This window comes from Phacochoerus africanus, chromosome 7 (assembly GCF_016906955.1).
Source record: "Phacochoerus africanus isolate WHEZ1 chromosome 7, ROS_Pafr_v1, whole genome shotgun sequence".
Lineage (NCBI taxonomy): Eukaryota > Metazoa > Chordata > Mammalia > Artiodactyla > Suidae > Phacochoerus > Phacochoerus africanus.
The window spans coordinates 107815539-107829020 of record NC_062550.1 but is presented as its reverse complement, the minus strand read 5'-3'; the positions used below and the strand labels follow the sequence as shown (position 1 = coordinate 107829020).

General features: G+C 47.9%; 1 protein-coding gene and 1 long non-coding RNA gene across 2 annotated transcripts in view; one reads left to right on the top strand and one right to left on the bottom strand.

The window, feature by feature from the left end:
* E2F7 (E2F transcription factor 7) overlaps window positions 1-3374 on the bottom strand; it is a 36239-nt gene extending 32865 nt beyond the window's left edge. Inside the window, exons 1-2 of the mRNA XM_047788378.1 lie at window positions 3135-3374; window positions 2328-2420 (exon numbers count right to left, since the gene is read on the bottom strand). Coding sequence (XP_047644334.1) covers window positions 2328-2420 — 93 coding nt within the window. The 5' untranslated portion in view covers window positions 3135-3374. The remainder of the gene's footprint in view (window positions 1-2327; window positions 2421-3134) is intronic.
* A 5796-nt stretch (window positions 3375-9170) lies between these two features.
* On the top strand, window positions 9171-11484 carry LOC125130319 (uncharacterized). The gene is made up of 3 exons (XR_007135716.1): window positions 9171-9370; window positions 9517-9701; window positions 11326-11484. It is a non-coding gene; the product is annotated as an uncharacterized LOC125130319 (long non-coding RNA).
* Window positions 11485-13482: the final 1998 nt, after the last annotated feature.

The window sequence follows — 13482 nt, the reverse complement described above, 5'->3', positions numbered from 1 at the left end:
TCACGCACACCCCCAGTTGTGCGGGTTTTTCTTTAAACCCGCCCTGCATTTTATCATATCTGAGCCGCCGTTCTTACCATCGCATCGTCTCTAAAGCCATGGGCTCCGCCTTGCCCGCTGAAACCCGACCTACTGTTTAAGGCTTATTGCAAAGACATTTCAGAAGCATCTTCTTCAAGGTACTGGAAGCTTCTACGCCTTCCCTTCGGGACACACTTGCCACACTGAGCACTCGGCCCTCTTAACTCCCAGGGGTTCCTCAAACCACCGTCGGCTCTGATCCCCGCTCTCACTTAGGTCACCTCTTGCTGGACCCGTCAACGGCAAAAATATCCCACCTGACCTCACCCGGGTGGCCAAGACTCCTGATTATTCTGTGTTCTTTAAAACTCTCAGTTCTTCTGCACTAGCGCCCTTTCTCTTGGTTCTCTCCCTACTTCTTTCTTCTTCTTCGTCAATGTGATGGTATGAACGGCAGCTCATCTAAGGCTCTGAAAGTCTCTTGGGTAACCAGCCGCCAGCCTGGGCCTGCATTCTATTCATCTTTGGTCTGTCCGTTCAGCTGAGTAAGGTGTGAATGGCATGTGTTGCTGGGTGCTGTACAGACACCCAAAGAGCAGGGGCTGTTTATTAATTCCAACTTAAGCAAGAAAAAATAGGCTTAGAGAGGATAGGAGACTTATTAAACCACTGTACGCCCAGCACCAGGAACATACATATGGTGTTGAAAGACTGAATGAATACATTTATCTCTGGTTACAGAGCTAATAAATGGTAGTGCAGGAATCAAACCCAAATCTCTGGCTCCAAATCCCACTACACCCCATCCCTAGAAGTCTTCCTGCCTTTACGCCACAGCAGCAGAAAAAGACAGACAAAAGCCCAACCTGGTATCTCAAGGAACTCCCCGTTCTCTTCAAGGGCCTCCTCTTTGACAGGTGAAATAACCCCTGCTCAGGCACACTTACTTCACACATGTAAGCCACCTTCCCAGGTCTCTATGAAGTCCTTTGAGGTTCTCCACACCCACTAAAACACAAACGCTCACCTGGGCACAGAGGCACTGAGCACACTAGAGTAGGAAGAGTCCCCTTCTGGAAGGTACTAGACAAAATCTCTGACACAGAGGGAAAGTGGGGGACGCTGACTCTGGCTTTTCATAAGAGTATCCACATTCTTTCAAGGCTGTTCCATCCAGATTATAAAGGCAAAAAGTTTCACTCTGAAACACCCCAAATGAAGACTTTGGATATAAACATTAAAGTCTGAGCACTGCTACCCTCCTGTAGCAGAGGGAATTTTTTTAAAAGTCGTCTTTAAAACAATAATGTTTTGGTATACTACTTTTCCTAAGAAAAATAAATTGAGTGCTAGGAGAAAAAAAAAACCTACGTGAAAAAGCATACAATTTCACACCTACCCAGAATTAATGGCTGTCAAGTATTCTTCAAAGGCCCCTGTAACAGGTGCTTTGTAACCAGGCAGTTTCACTGAGGATGTTAAGTCAAGCCCAGGAACCTCCAGAAGTTCAGTGCCCGAGGAAGCTGCTAAGCTCAGATTGGTCGTCAAAGATTCCAAATCCAGTTTCATTATATCTATCTGCCTTTGCTGAGAGATGCTTAAATGTTCGCTGCTAATAAGTTATTACACCTTTTCAGGAGGGCACTGGTCGGTGAGCACATTGTGCTGACGTGGGTCCAGTGTAGATATTGCTGCGGCAAGTTTACGTCCTAACGCTTCTGTGGACACCACCACCTTCTTAGAAATCGCAAGTAAAACCACACGGGAGGGCTCTGCGCAAAACCAGCCGGGCTCTGTAAAATACTCCGAGTATGCTGGGGAGCGCCAGTCGCTTTTTCTCCCTCTACGGGAGGCACAGGTTACGATGCTGGGAGAGAGGAAAAGCCTCTAGGAGCTGGTTCAGCCACGTGAAGAACATTTCAGGGCACGTAGTAAGCTAGCATCTATGGTACAAAAGTCGACTTGCCTGTAAACTGAGGCTTAGCACTCCTGCCCAGTAACAGCTAACTCTACTCTTCGCAACTGCAAGTACGACAGACCTTAGTACCTGCATATCTTTGACTCATATGAATTGATTTCAACATTGCATCTAACCTAGTCTCTTTCTACCGCACAACGCCTGAGACATTCAACACTGACCATTGGAGGCCTCGTCCTTTAAAAAGAAAAAGCACAGTTCTGTAAGGGTCACCCAAATCAGCAAGTATGCTTCTAAGACAAATACAAGCGGCATGCTGGAATCCTCAGCTGAATTAGACATCGCCATCCTAAGCAAGACCGAGTTTAAAGGACTCCCATTCACTTACCTTTTGCACATTTTCCCCGTCTTCAATCGCAAAATCTCGTCTGGGCTGCCTGGGGCTGATCAGGTCTTTTAGTGTTAAGCAATTTACCTCCATCTGTAACGCAGGATTACATTAGAAAAATGACTTTACAACGGGATATTTTCTCTTTCAACAGAAATATCTATTACTTGCTCATGAACAGGAACGTCCCCTCCCTAAGCCCATCCTGGGAATTTCCAGGGTCACAGACACCCCACCTCTCTCAAAAGCACATGAAGGAACACAAGCACTTTAAAGAGTGCTTAGTAATTTCCGAAAACTTGGGAAGGAAAAAACCCCGACGAAAAGGGTCATTTTTGTAAAAAGCAGCAGGACAAAGTCAAGTTGCAATTCAAGACGGTGTAGGGCAAATCTGTCACAAAGTACAGGGTCTCCTAGGTCAGTTAATTTTGGCGCAAAGAACTGGGAGGAATTCGGCTTTGAGGGGCTTTTGAATCAGAGGGAAGGAAACCTGATCGCTCGACCAAACCCACTCAGCGCTGAGCGTGGCCCCGTCGCAGGCCTCTGCACAGACCCCAAGGATGAACTCTTCCAATGAACCCCCAGATCGGGAGGAAGGGCAAGTACCTTAAAAGGCCGGCCGTAAGGAAGGCTGGAGCCAAGACACCGCACGCGTGCCTGGCCCGGCGGCAGGAACGCCTCGATTCCCCGCCAGCCCGGGAGGGGAGAGGTGGCAGGCTGGCGGACGGGGCGGGAGGGTCCCTTCCCCGCCCCCCCCCGCCCCCGATTCCCGCCTCCCCGCCAGCGCCAGGGCCGCACGCTACTCACTCCCCCTCGGCGAGATAGGCTTCCTGCGTCTCCCGAGACCTCCACCACCCCGCAGCGGCGCGGGGTCAGCTGCGCGAGGAGATCAGCAGCCGATCGGCGGCATCGGGCGGGGAAAGCGAGGCGCGCAGCTCCCCGCTCCGAGTGCCTCGCGCTGGCGGGGACCCCGCGGCGTCTCGGCCGCGCCAGCGCTCCGACCCGCCGAGCGCGACTCCGGCCTCGGACCGCGGTCCCCGCTAAAACACCTCCTCTGGCGCCTTGAGACCGAATTTGAGAACCCACCAATCAGCGGCGGCCGGCGGAGCGGCCCCGGCCAATCGCGCGGCTGCACGGCCCGGGCTCTCCGCCCCTCGGAATCTTGGCGCTCCTGGGCGCGCGTTTCGCCTTCACCCGCCCAATTGTTGCCGCCTCGGCCCCCTCCCCCTTCCGGGTACCTGGAAACCTCGCGCCCGGGAGCCAATTCCTGCCGGGGACGCGGGCCCCGCGGCCGCGGGAAGCCAAGGTGGGGGCGGCGCGGGGCGGCGGGAGGAGGTGCCGGGGAGGAGGGCTCTTTTGTTACGCGTAAAAGGCCCGCTCTCATGCCCTCGGCTTGCCGCGCGGGGAGACCGCGGGCACAGCCCGGGGAGGGGAGAGCAGATGGGGTTTGGAAAACGATATACACCCTCTGGATGCTGCCGCCGCCACCCCTTCCTCCCCCCGCAACCTGCGCGCGGAAGCGAAATTGCCCAGGCTTGTTGGGGCAAACTTCCTAACGCGAAAGCCGATGCGACACGTGAACCATGGTTACCACTCTCTGCGGCGAGCAGATGGCTCGCCAGTTAGTCCTGGAAGTTCGGCTACCAGCAGAACCAGCTGGGTTTTTTCTTTGCAAACCCAGAAATGCTGCTTGGTGGTGATCCCTTTTCAGAACATCTCCAGCCTTCTTAAGTAACTTCTTGCAATGGACTAGCATTCTGGGAAACAGTCGAGAAAATTTCCTCAACGTTGCTGATTTGTATTAAGTGTTTCACTTCCCTCAACCTTATTTACTTACTTTAAACGTGAATGTTGATAGCGGCAGCCCTCTGTGTGTGTGTGTTTTAATACACATACCAAGAACAGAAAAACGGAGAGGATAGTACAGAGTTCCCATGTATCCAGACCCGGTGCCACCTGTTAAGGTCTCTGCATCTGTGTGGCACATTTGTTAAAGTGAGTGAACCAATAGCGCCATATTATTCTTGACTGAAGTCGTCATCTTATTCAACTCTCCGGACTCTTTACTCAGGGTCCTTTTCCCTTCTTCAAGGTACAGCGTAATATTTAGTCTCCATATCTCCGTAGGCTTCTCTTGGCTGTGACAGTTCCCCAACGCCTTCCCCGTCTTTGATGACCCCGACCGTGGCGAGGAGCGCTGGTGAGTCGCTTTGCAGGATTTTCCGCTGTCGGAACTTGCCAGTCTTCCTCGATGTCTGCAGACATCTTCCCACAAGCAGTATGCTTTCGAGCAAGGATGTCATTCTTATTATTCTTTCTGAACCAAGTGCTTTATTTTCCACCCCTCACCTTCCACATGTATGTATGTAGATATAAGTATGAATATATACACACGTCTGTACATGTGTGTGTGCATAAACATACTGCAGAATTCGGAATACTTAATCGAGTGCTTCAGTCTCTACTCTATTTAGATTGCTCATAAATACAGCCTAAAAATCACCGCTAGGTCATACATTAAGAAGATTTTTTAAAAAACGTTGGAAACATTAACCATAAAGATAAATAAGAATAGTAATAAAAATTTGACACTTTTGTAATAAAATGATATTTAGAACTGAAATCTGTCTTGTAGGTAGAAGTATAAGGAGACATATTTAAAGAATAAAGTTGCAATTTGTTAGTTTGCACTTATGTGGAAGCAGAAAATTAGATGAAGAAATGTGTGGGGTTTTAGTTCCAGCTGTGTCGACTTCCTGTGGCTATCGTAACTGATTACCCCAAATGGGTTGGTAAGCCAGGGATTTATTCTCTCGTGGTTCTGGAGGCCAGAAGTCCGAAATCAAGATGTTGGCAAGGCGACCCTCCTCTGGTGCTGTGGAGAAGAACCTGTTGCTGGCCTCGTCCAGCTTCTGGCGGCTGTAAGCAATCCTTGATGTCTGCATGGCTGTCTCCCTCGGATCTCTGCCTGGGCAGTTACGTGGCCTTCTCCTCTTCTGCCCTCCCGCGCCCACCTCTTATAAGGATACTTGTCATTGGATTTAGGTCCCATGTGTAAAATCTAGGATGATTCATCTTAAGAGCCTTAATTACATCTGCAAAGGCCCTTTTTCCAAATTAGGTGACGTTTACTGTTTCCAGGGATTAGGACCTGGGTGTGCCTTTTTGGGGGACCCCCCTTCTGCCTTCTGGATCAACATTCCAAATGGTAAATCCTGTTCATTTCTCTGACTTTTGAAAATAATATTGGTTCTTTGAAGTTAGGCAGTTTTATGTTATGGACCTTTTCCTAGCACTTTCAGAGTATTTGATCTATTTCAATTAAAATGTAGCCTCTATCTATTCGAAACAAGCAACAGCTCAATATGTAGCTTCAGACACTTGTAATTTCACTGATTGCTTAAAGCAAGAGTTATCTTAGGTTTGGAGGAAAGCTGGAAAATGCATGTTTGATGGGCAAATTCACAGGTTGTATTCCAACACACTTACTTATATTGATGTTTTCAGCTCCCGGAATTTGTAAATAATCTGTCAGTCTCTCCGTTATTCAGTTGATGCTGACAGTGGCTGGGAACTCAGCCAGGGCATCACGAAGATGTGGCTTCTCCGTGTGGCTTGCCTTTCGTCACAGCGTGGTGGTTCAAGGTGGCTAGACTCACACGGTGACCCAGGTCTCCGCATGAGTCTTCCAGCCCACAAGGTGGACATTGCATTGCCCTCCGTAATGTCGCCTCAGAACTAAGCATCAGTTCTGTGATACTTTTAAACATGAAACAGCCAAAGATCAATTTATATTAAAGGCGTAAGAACATGGGCCCTACTTCTCAGTGGGAGGAGTGTCCAAGAGTTTGGGGCCGTATTTTAAAATTGCCGCACCGCATCTCACGCTATTGGAAGTATTTGCAGTTCTACCTCAATAACTCTGCCTGAAAGTTCACTGACTTTGGAATAGTACACTATTTCCTATATGGCCACAATCCCCAGGGTTTTCTATGGTGCTAAACCGTGGTTCTCAGCCCTGACTATGCTTTAAAATTAATCTGGAGAGATGAAAAAAAAAAAAAAAAAAAAACCCTCTACTTGAAGTGCACACTCAGAGATTTCTAGTTTACTCAATCTGGATTTGGACTTGAGTATTCAGTGTTTTTTCAATTCCTAGTGTCTTGGTCCTTAGGCTCATGCTAATTATATAGTTATTCCTCGACTGCTTTGGATGCTTCTGACTCAGGGATGGATCCTCCGTTCCCATCAATGAAAACAGGAAGCAGGGGGAAGGTGTGTCACCCTCTGGAATAGGTGCAGAGGTTTCCAATGGCTGGGTCTTGCTGCTTTGTGGCCATGTCATCACTGGTTTTCAGAAGGGGTTGAGGTTGTAAATGAGAAATCTGGTGGGTAGGTAGAGATACAACAGAAGAATGAGCAGCGAGGGCTGTGATCAGAAGAAGGTAGCCAGATGAGGCCTGACTTTCCTCTGTGCACAAGCCTTGCTCCACAGCTTCTCAGACTTGCAGATACTCTTGTACCCTTTGGGGCTCCAAGTCTCAAGATTGATCCCACTCTGCAGAAAGAATACACTGTGGTAAAATACAATTCATGTCATTGAGTCCGAGTTGTCCGGTGAATGTATCACCTTTGCCTGATATTTCCCTTTTCTTCCACTGCTGGGAGCAGGCATCTCGGTGTAACATCTGTTTGCAAATGCGTGGTCATAGGAGGCAGTTAGAAGGTAATGTTTCACCACATGGATCACAGAGGGACGTTGGCTTCACATCCTGGCAATTCTGAGGTCTCTTTGGTGGATCAGTTTAATGCTGCTTCTTAAACTGAGGGCTGCCGTGTACGATGGCCGTTGTCTTCAGCCATTCCCGAGTCCAGGAACGTGACCCATTTGCTTCTCTGATCGCCTGCAAGTTCGGAGAAGGCAGAAGATTTATCCTTGTCTGACCGCAAGCAAGGTCAGGAAAATGAGTCTGTGACTGGTTCCTGCTCATGGGCTTCGAAACTTTTTTTTTTTTAAAAGGTCGTATTAATACCAAAGGGCAGTTACGGCTCCCATCTCAAATGACATCCAGATATCCATCTGTTCCGAAAAGGTGCCTAGGCTTTGATTACATGTCCCCACAGGGAACAGAGGGGATTCCTTCTTTATAGATTCCTTGCCATCCTTGGCACCGTCGAGCAGCGTCAGTCTCCTTAATGGTTGTGTGATTTGTGTTCTCACTTAATGAAAGAGCCTATTTTGGGTGCGTGTGTGTATGCATGCACGTGTGTGCATGTTTTAGGCAAGGTTGCAGGGAGTGGGTTGTGCTGTCACAAATATTTCGGAACACACTAGGTGGGGTGGATTTTGAGCTGGGTTGGGTCTTTCTAGGAGTCGCGTGATAATGGAGAGTATATAATGGGACCTCCCTTTGCATGATGCTACATTTATGGTGCAGGTTTGGGCACGGTTGTTTGGAAGGGTCATGATGTTTGTAGAGTGAACATGGGGATTGACCACTGCCCTGAAACCAGATTCTGGGTAAAATAGGGTTGAGCTGCCCTTTCATCTCCAAAGCCTCATCCCGCAGGGAAGGAATTCACTTTGAGCAGGGGCGAGACATAGGTTCTAGATCCAGCTTGGCCATGAACTTGCTGGATGGAACAAAAGGTCTTGCCCAGCTAGACCGCATTTTCTCTTTAAAATGGAAGGTCTGGCTTTTAGAGACCTTCCAGTGCAATTCTGACATTCTGAGTATCTATTGGACACTTAGGATGCCTCTCGAAACCGTTTGCTACTGACGCCTAATCACCTAGAGTGGATAGGAAAGAATGTTTGCTGAAAGCACCTTTCTGTTTCCATATTTGGTGAAACTGGGCACATTGCTGTGCATCGTAGCACACATGTACATACACACATGAGTAACGAGCACATTAAAAAGCTTCGGGCCAAAGACGCATGTCTGCCGCCTTCCTTTTTCTAAGCTTAGAGTCAAATGGCTGAATGGAACTTTTCATACCTCCTAACAGCATGCTCGTAATAGCATGTATTGGTTAGAATATTTTGTAGGACTGACTGGTAATGGTTTTCATTGGGAAGCAGAGAAAGGGGTTTGGGGTTAGGGCGTCAGGGCCCAGACACTCAACCTTAAATACTTCACATGTTGCCTTCTCCCAACTTCGAGCCACCTCATCCTACGCAGGGTCCTTCAGCCTTGGAAAGACTGGACAAATGAAGTATTCAGCCCCCAGAGAGATAACAGCCCTCAACTTCACTAAGCAACTGGGGACGTGTTGATACACAAAGGCCAAGGTATTGTCTGCAAGAGGCCCCTCTTTGTTCCTGCAAAGAGCAGTCACTTGACTCACATCCCCTCAGAGCCATCGAGACGCCTGTCCTCAGACCACACCTTGGCGGGGGCAGCGGGTGCGGCACGGTGAGCGCCTTGGAGTATAAAGCGTTGTTTCTCTGTAATACCGTCTCTACCACACTGGACTTTGTAGCCTTGTTCAAAGACTCACTTCTGCCCCACCCCCACCCCCAAGTAAATCCTGGGCATCCCCAGGCTCACATACTCTCAAGACCATTCAACCTTCCCTGACATTCTGGCCCTCCATATCTTGGTTTTTTTCTGCCCCCACTGGGCATGCATGACATCAGGTTTCTCGCATGGAGTGCCACCTCCTACCCATGGAGCTCCTGGCACTCAGAAGGTCAGGGATGCTCTGTGATGACCTTGCGGCCTTCATCAAGGGCGCTGCCTGCGGCCGCTGCTATCAGGTGAAGCCAGGTCTGGTTCTTTGCTGGTGCTGCTGCTCTAGATGGGAGGTGGCCTTGGCCCCCACCTTGCGCCCTCCTCCTATCCCCCAGCGAAGTCTTATCGGGTTAGTTCCCTGCGGTTTTGAAATAGGGAGTCAGAGAATACTCTGTGTGTGTGCTTATTTTCACTTCTTATCCTTATTCCTAAGCATTCGGGCCTGGGACCTGGGCTGGAGGCCAAGTCTGCCTAGTAGACACTGTATTCTACTCATAATTCTTCCCCACCCCCAGTGGCTGAGACATGGTAAGTAGACCAAGGGTTTTTTAAAAAAATATTATCATAGTTGCTTTATAATATTCTGTCAGTTTCTGCTATTCAGAAAAGTGACCAGTTATACATTTATCTACGTTCTCTTTCTCACATGACCCTCCACCACGTTGCATCACAAGTGATCAGATAGAGCTGTCGGCGCTGCACACAGGATTCCTTCGCCCGTCCGTTCCGAATGCAGTCATTTTCATCTACTCACCCCACGCTCCCAGGCCCTCCCACACTCCCCGCCGCCCTCTGGATGAATGATTTCAAATGCTCCTCACGTCTCCTCTAGTTGCAAACCTAGAGGGCCACGTCTTGGGTGTGTACTAGTGGCCTCACTACATCAGATACGTTTATCAGTGAGGCTGTAGATGAGACCTTAAAGGTGCAAGGCCTGGAGGGAGCGCCAAGGGCAGGTGTGGTTAGTGGGGCAGATGTGAGTGGAATCTGGTAAGATGGGGGTGGGGGGGCAGGAGGTGTTCCTTCCTCCAGGAGGAAGGCTTGAATGGAGGTGACTCTGCATTCCTGGGGGGTAGGAAGAGACACAGGCTCCCAATAAAAGGAGACATGTTCAGGAAGGAGGGTGGCAGGGTGGAGGCTCGCATGACCACTTTCATGGAATCGTTTGGGATCCTGGATTATTACTCTTATCAGAAATTTAAAAGATGTATAAAATCTGCAGTGGATAAAATCTCCAGACAGAGGGTGCCTGTCAAATAACCTGCCACTTCTGTGATGGAACAGCTGAGACTTGTTTTTATTTTTTTCTTTTCTTTTTCCTTCCTTCCTTCCTTCCTTCCTTCCTTCCTTCCTTCCTTCCTTCCTTCCTTCCTTCCGTTCTCTCTCTCTCTCTTTCTTTCTTTCTTTCTTCTTTTTTTTTTGGGGGGGGGCCACCCTGGTGGCATGTGAAAGTTCCCAGGCCAGGGACTAAATCTGAGCCACAGCTATGCCGTAGCTGTGGCAACACTAGATTCTTAACCCTCTGTGCCACAGTGGGAACTCCTTTTGTTTTGTTCTTATATTCAGCTGCACCCATTATAAACAATGATACAAGTAGCATGGGAACCCACAAGGCCTTGCAAATTAGGACATATTCTTTTGGTCTATCTTTTAAAGACATGCTTACTTTAATTTCCTTTCTCTCCTTTCCACATGGGTGTTATAAAAGTCCCACCAAAAATGATTGTGTTTTGGGCAAAAGGGTGCCCCTAAATTGTTTCTTTTGTTTAATTGTTAAAAATTGTAAGTCCTTATTTGCAAGGGAGCATAGTTTTCTTTATCTTATATTTTATATAGTTTAAAGTGACAATATTTTCTTATTCCTCATGTGTTTTGCTTTTTGCGAATGGAGTCTAATACTCGGTGGCGTTGGTTTCTCCCCTCGTAGGCCTTCCCCCTATTTAGAAGATGGGTCCAGCATCCTTCGTGAGTGTGTAATTCCTCGTTGTTTTCAGTTTTCATCAGGCTTCAAGCTGATGATGTTAAATTCCGCCTTTCCTTTTGATTCCAGGAGGATTTCTTCCTGTTTCTAACGCCCAGTTGACTGGGCTTCTCGTTGTTTCATCGCGTTCCCATGTGGCCACTTTTGTCGTTTTCTTAAGCTTGCTGACATCACTCGGGAGCACACTTTTCCATTTTACTCATTTCTTCACTTGTCTCATGGTTAAATACCTTCCCGATGTTTGCAATTACAGTGGCATGATGTTAGAGCATCCCCTTAGGCTACTGCATGTTTGCTCTTTTCCTAAACTTTTTGTAATCTTGTGATTTTAAAAAAATAATTACAAATTTCAAAAAGTTTCCGTCTTCGTCATTGTCAGCCTAAACCAGGTGAAGCTGCTGGTTGAAGAACAGTACATGTATGTGTAACAGGGTCGCCGTGCTCTACGGTGGGAAAAAACCCAATACAGCTATGTAAATGGATTACCTGCTTTTCCTCCCAGTGGTTCTTCTAAAGGAGTGAAAAATGACCAACTCGGAGCATAGCTGAGGACGTATGACGCGGAGAAGAGAGCAGACAGTGCTGCCAGTGAGGACACCATGTGCTGTAACCACGGGACTAAAATTTTGAAAGGGACAGCAAGAGATGAATTAAAGCTTATGCAGTAGTAAGTAATTCGTTTTGCTCTCACGGTTATCTAGTGATTCTTATGTTAAATATGCAATTAGAAGTTAGAGAGGGTAACCCTCAGTACAGTCTGTGAGTCAAGCTTCACTGAATTTCCTGGCTTTCAAATTGACATCTTTGGGAGTTCCCATTGTGGCTCATCAGGTTAAGAACCTGACTAGTATTCATGAAGATGTAAGTTTGATCCCTGGCCTCAGGCTGTGGTGTAGGTTGCAGAGGAGGCTTAGATCCCACAGCTATGCTGTGGCTATGGCATAGGCTGGCAGCTGCAGCTCCAATTCAACCCCTATACTGGGAACTTCCATATGCCACAGGAGCAGCCCTAAAAAAAGAAAAAAAAAAAACACACCAAAAAACTGACATCTTCCAACAATTACATTGAAAATGGATAAACCGTAAGGTCCTAGAGTATAGCATATGGAACTATATCCAATCTCCCGGGAAAGATAATGATGGAAAATAATATTAAAAAAAAAAGAGTGCATAAGTATGTATGACTGGATCACTTTGATGTACAGCAGAAATTGGCACAACATTTAAATCAGCTACACTTTTAATAAAAAAAACCCTGACATCTCGATAGTTTTCCCGTTTAAAGTGGTAGCCTGTCAGTTTTGTCTGTTTTGGAATAGTCACAGCTGGCTGTTTGAAAGAACCCAAAGCACTCTTGTCTCTCAGGCCAGTGGCAGTTTTCACGTTCACATTAATGATGGCACAGAGGATGAATATATTTTAATAGCATCAAATATCATCGGAAAGTTTCTCTGGGCTGGGGGCTCCAAAGCTTTCCTGAGGCCTCTGGTTAGTTTCATGGACTTTGTACACATCAGTTATTGATGCCAGGGTGAAACCACACTGCTGTCATGCCTTGACGGGGCCCTTTTCCCTGCAGAGGACACCAAGTACTTCGGAGCTGCTCAGAGCCAGTTTCTGCTCTCGATGCATAGAGCTCTCTGACATGAACCAGCCAGAAGCAGAAATATCATTTATGCCTGCATTTCAGACAAGGAGTCTTTGGCACTACTTAATTTTTTTCTTCCTTTTTGGCTGTACCCATGGCATGCAGAAATTCCCGGGCCAGGGATTGAACCTGAGCCACAGCAGGGACAAGGCCAGATTTTTGACCACTGGGCCACCAGGGAATTCCGGCACTGCTTCAAAGATATACCCAGAATCCAAACACAGCTTCCCACCTCCGCCACCACCTCGCAGTTCCAAGCCACCTTTCCCTCTTCCCCGGACTGTTTGAACAGACCTATTTGTTGCCCCCTGTAATCTGTTCTGAAGCACCTGCTGGAGGGTCCAAATGTTTCCTTATTCTCCAAACGCTTCCATGGTTCCCCAGCTCCTTCAAAGTAAAAGCCAAGTCCTTACAGTGGCTGACCAGGTCTTAAGGATTTGGCCCCTTTTTCCAGCTCTGATCTTATCGGTTCAGCTTTTCCCCTTGTGTGCTTGTCTTTGGTCGTGCTCTGCTCCTTGCTAATCCCTGGACACACTTCTGCTGCTGCCCGAGGGCTGTGCATGTACTGTTCCCTCTGTCTGGAATGCTTTCTGTCCAGGGAGCTACGTACCTCTCCGTACTCTCTCCTTCCTGTTAATTAGGGTGCTCTTAGCTTCACAGCAAAGAAACCTCCAGTTTTCAATGCCTTGACAAAGCACTTTACCTCTCGCTCACATGACAGCTGATGCTGGTACTCCTGGGTGGCACGTGGCTTCGCTAAAATGGCCTCTCTGGGACCCAGGCTTCTTCCCTCTGTGGCTCTTCAGTCTCTTAGGCCAGGCCTCCAAGGCCTCTGTTTCCTTTTTTGTTTTTTGTCTTTTTTGGGCTGCACCTGCAGCATGTGGAAGTTCCCAGGCTAGGGGTCGAATCGGAGCTGTAGCCACTGGCCTGCAGCACAGCCACGGCCACGCCATATTTGAGATGCATCTGTGACCTACACCACAGCTCATCCAAACATCTGATCCTTAGTGA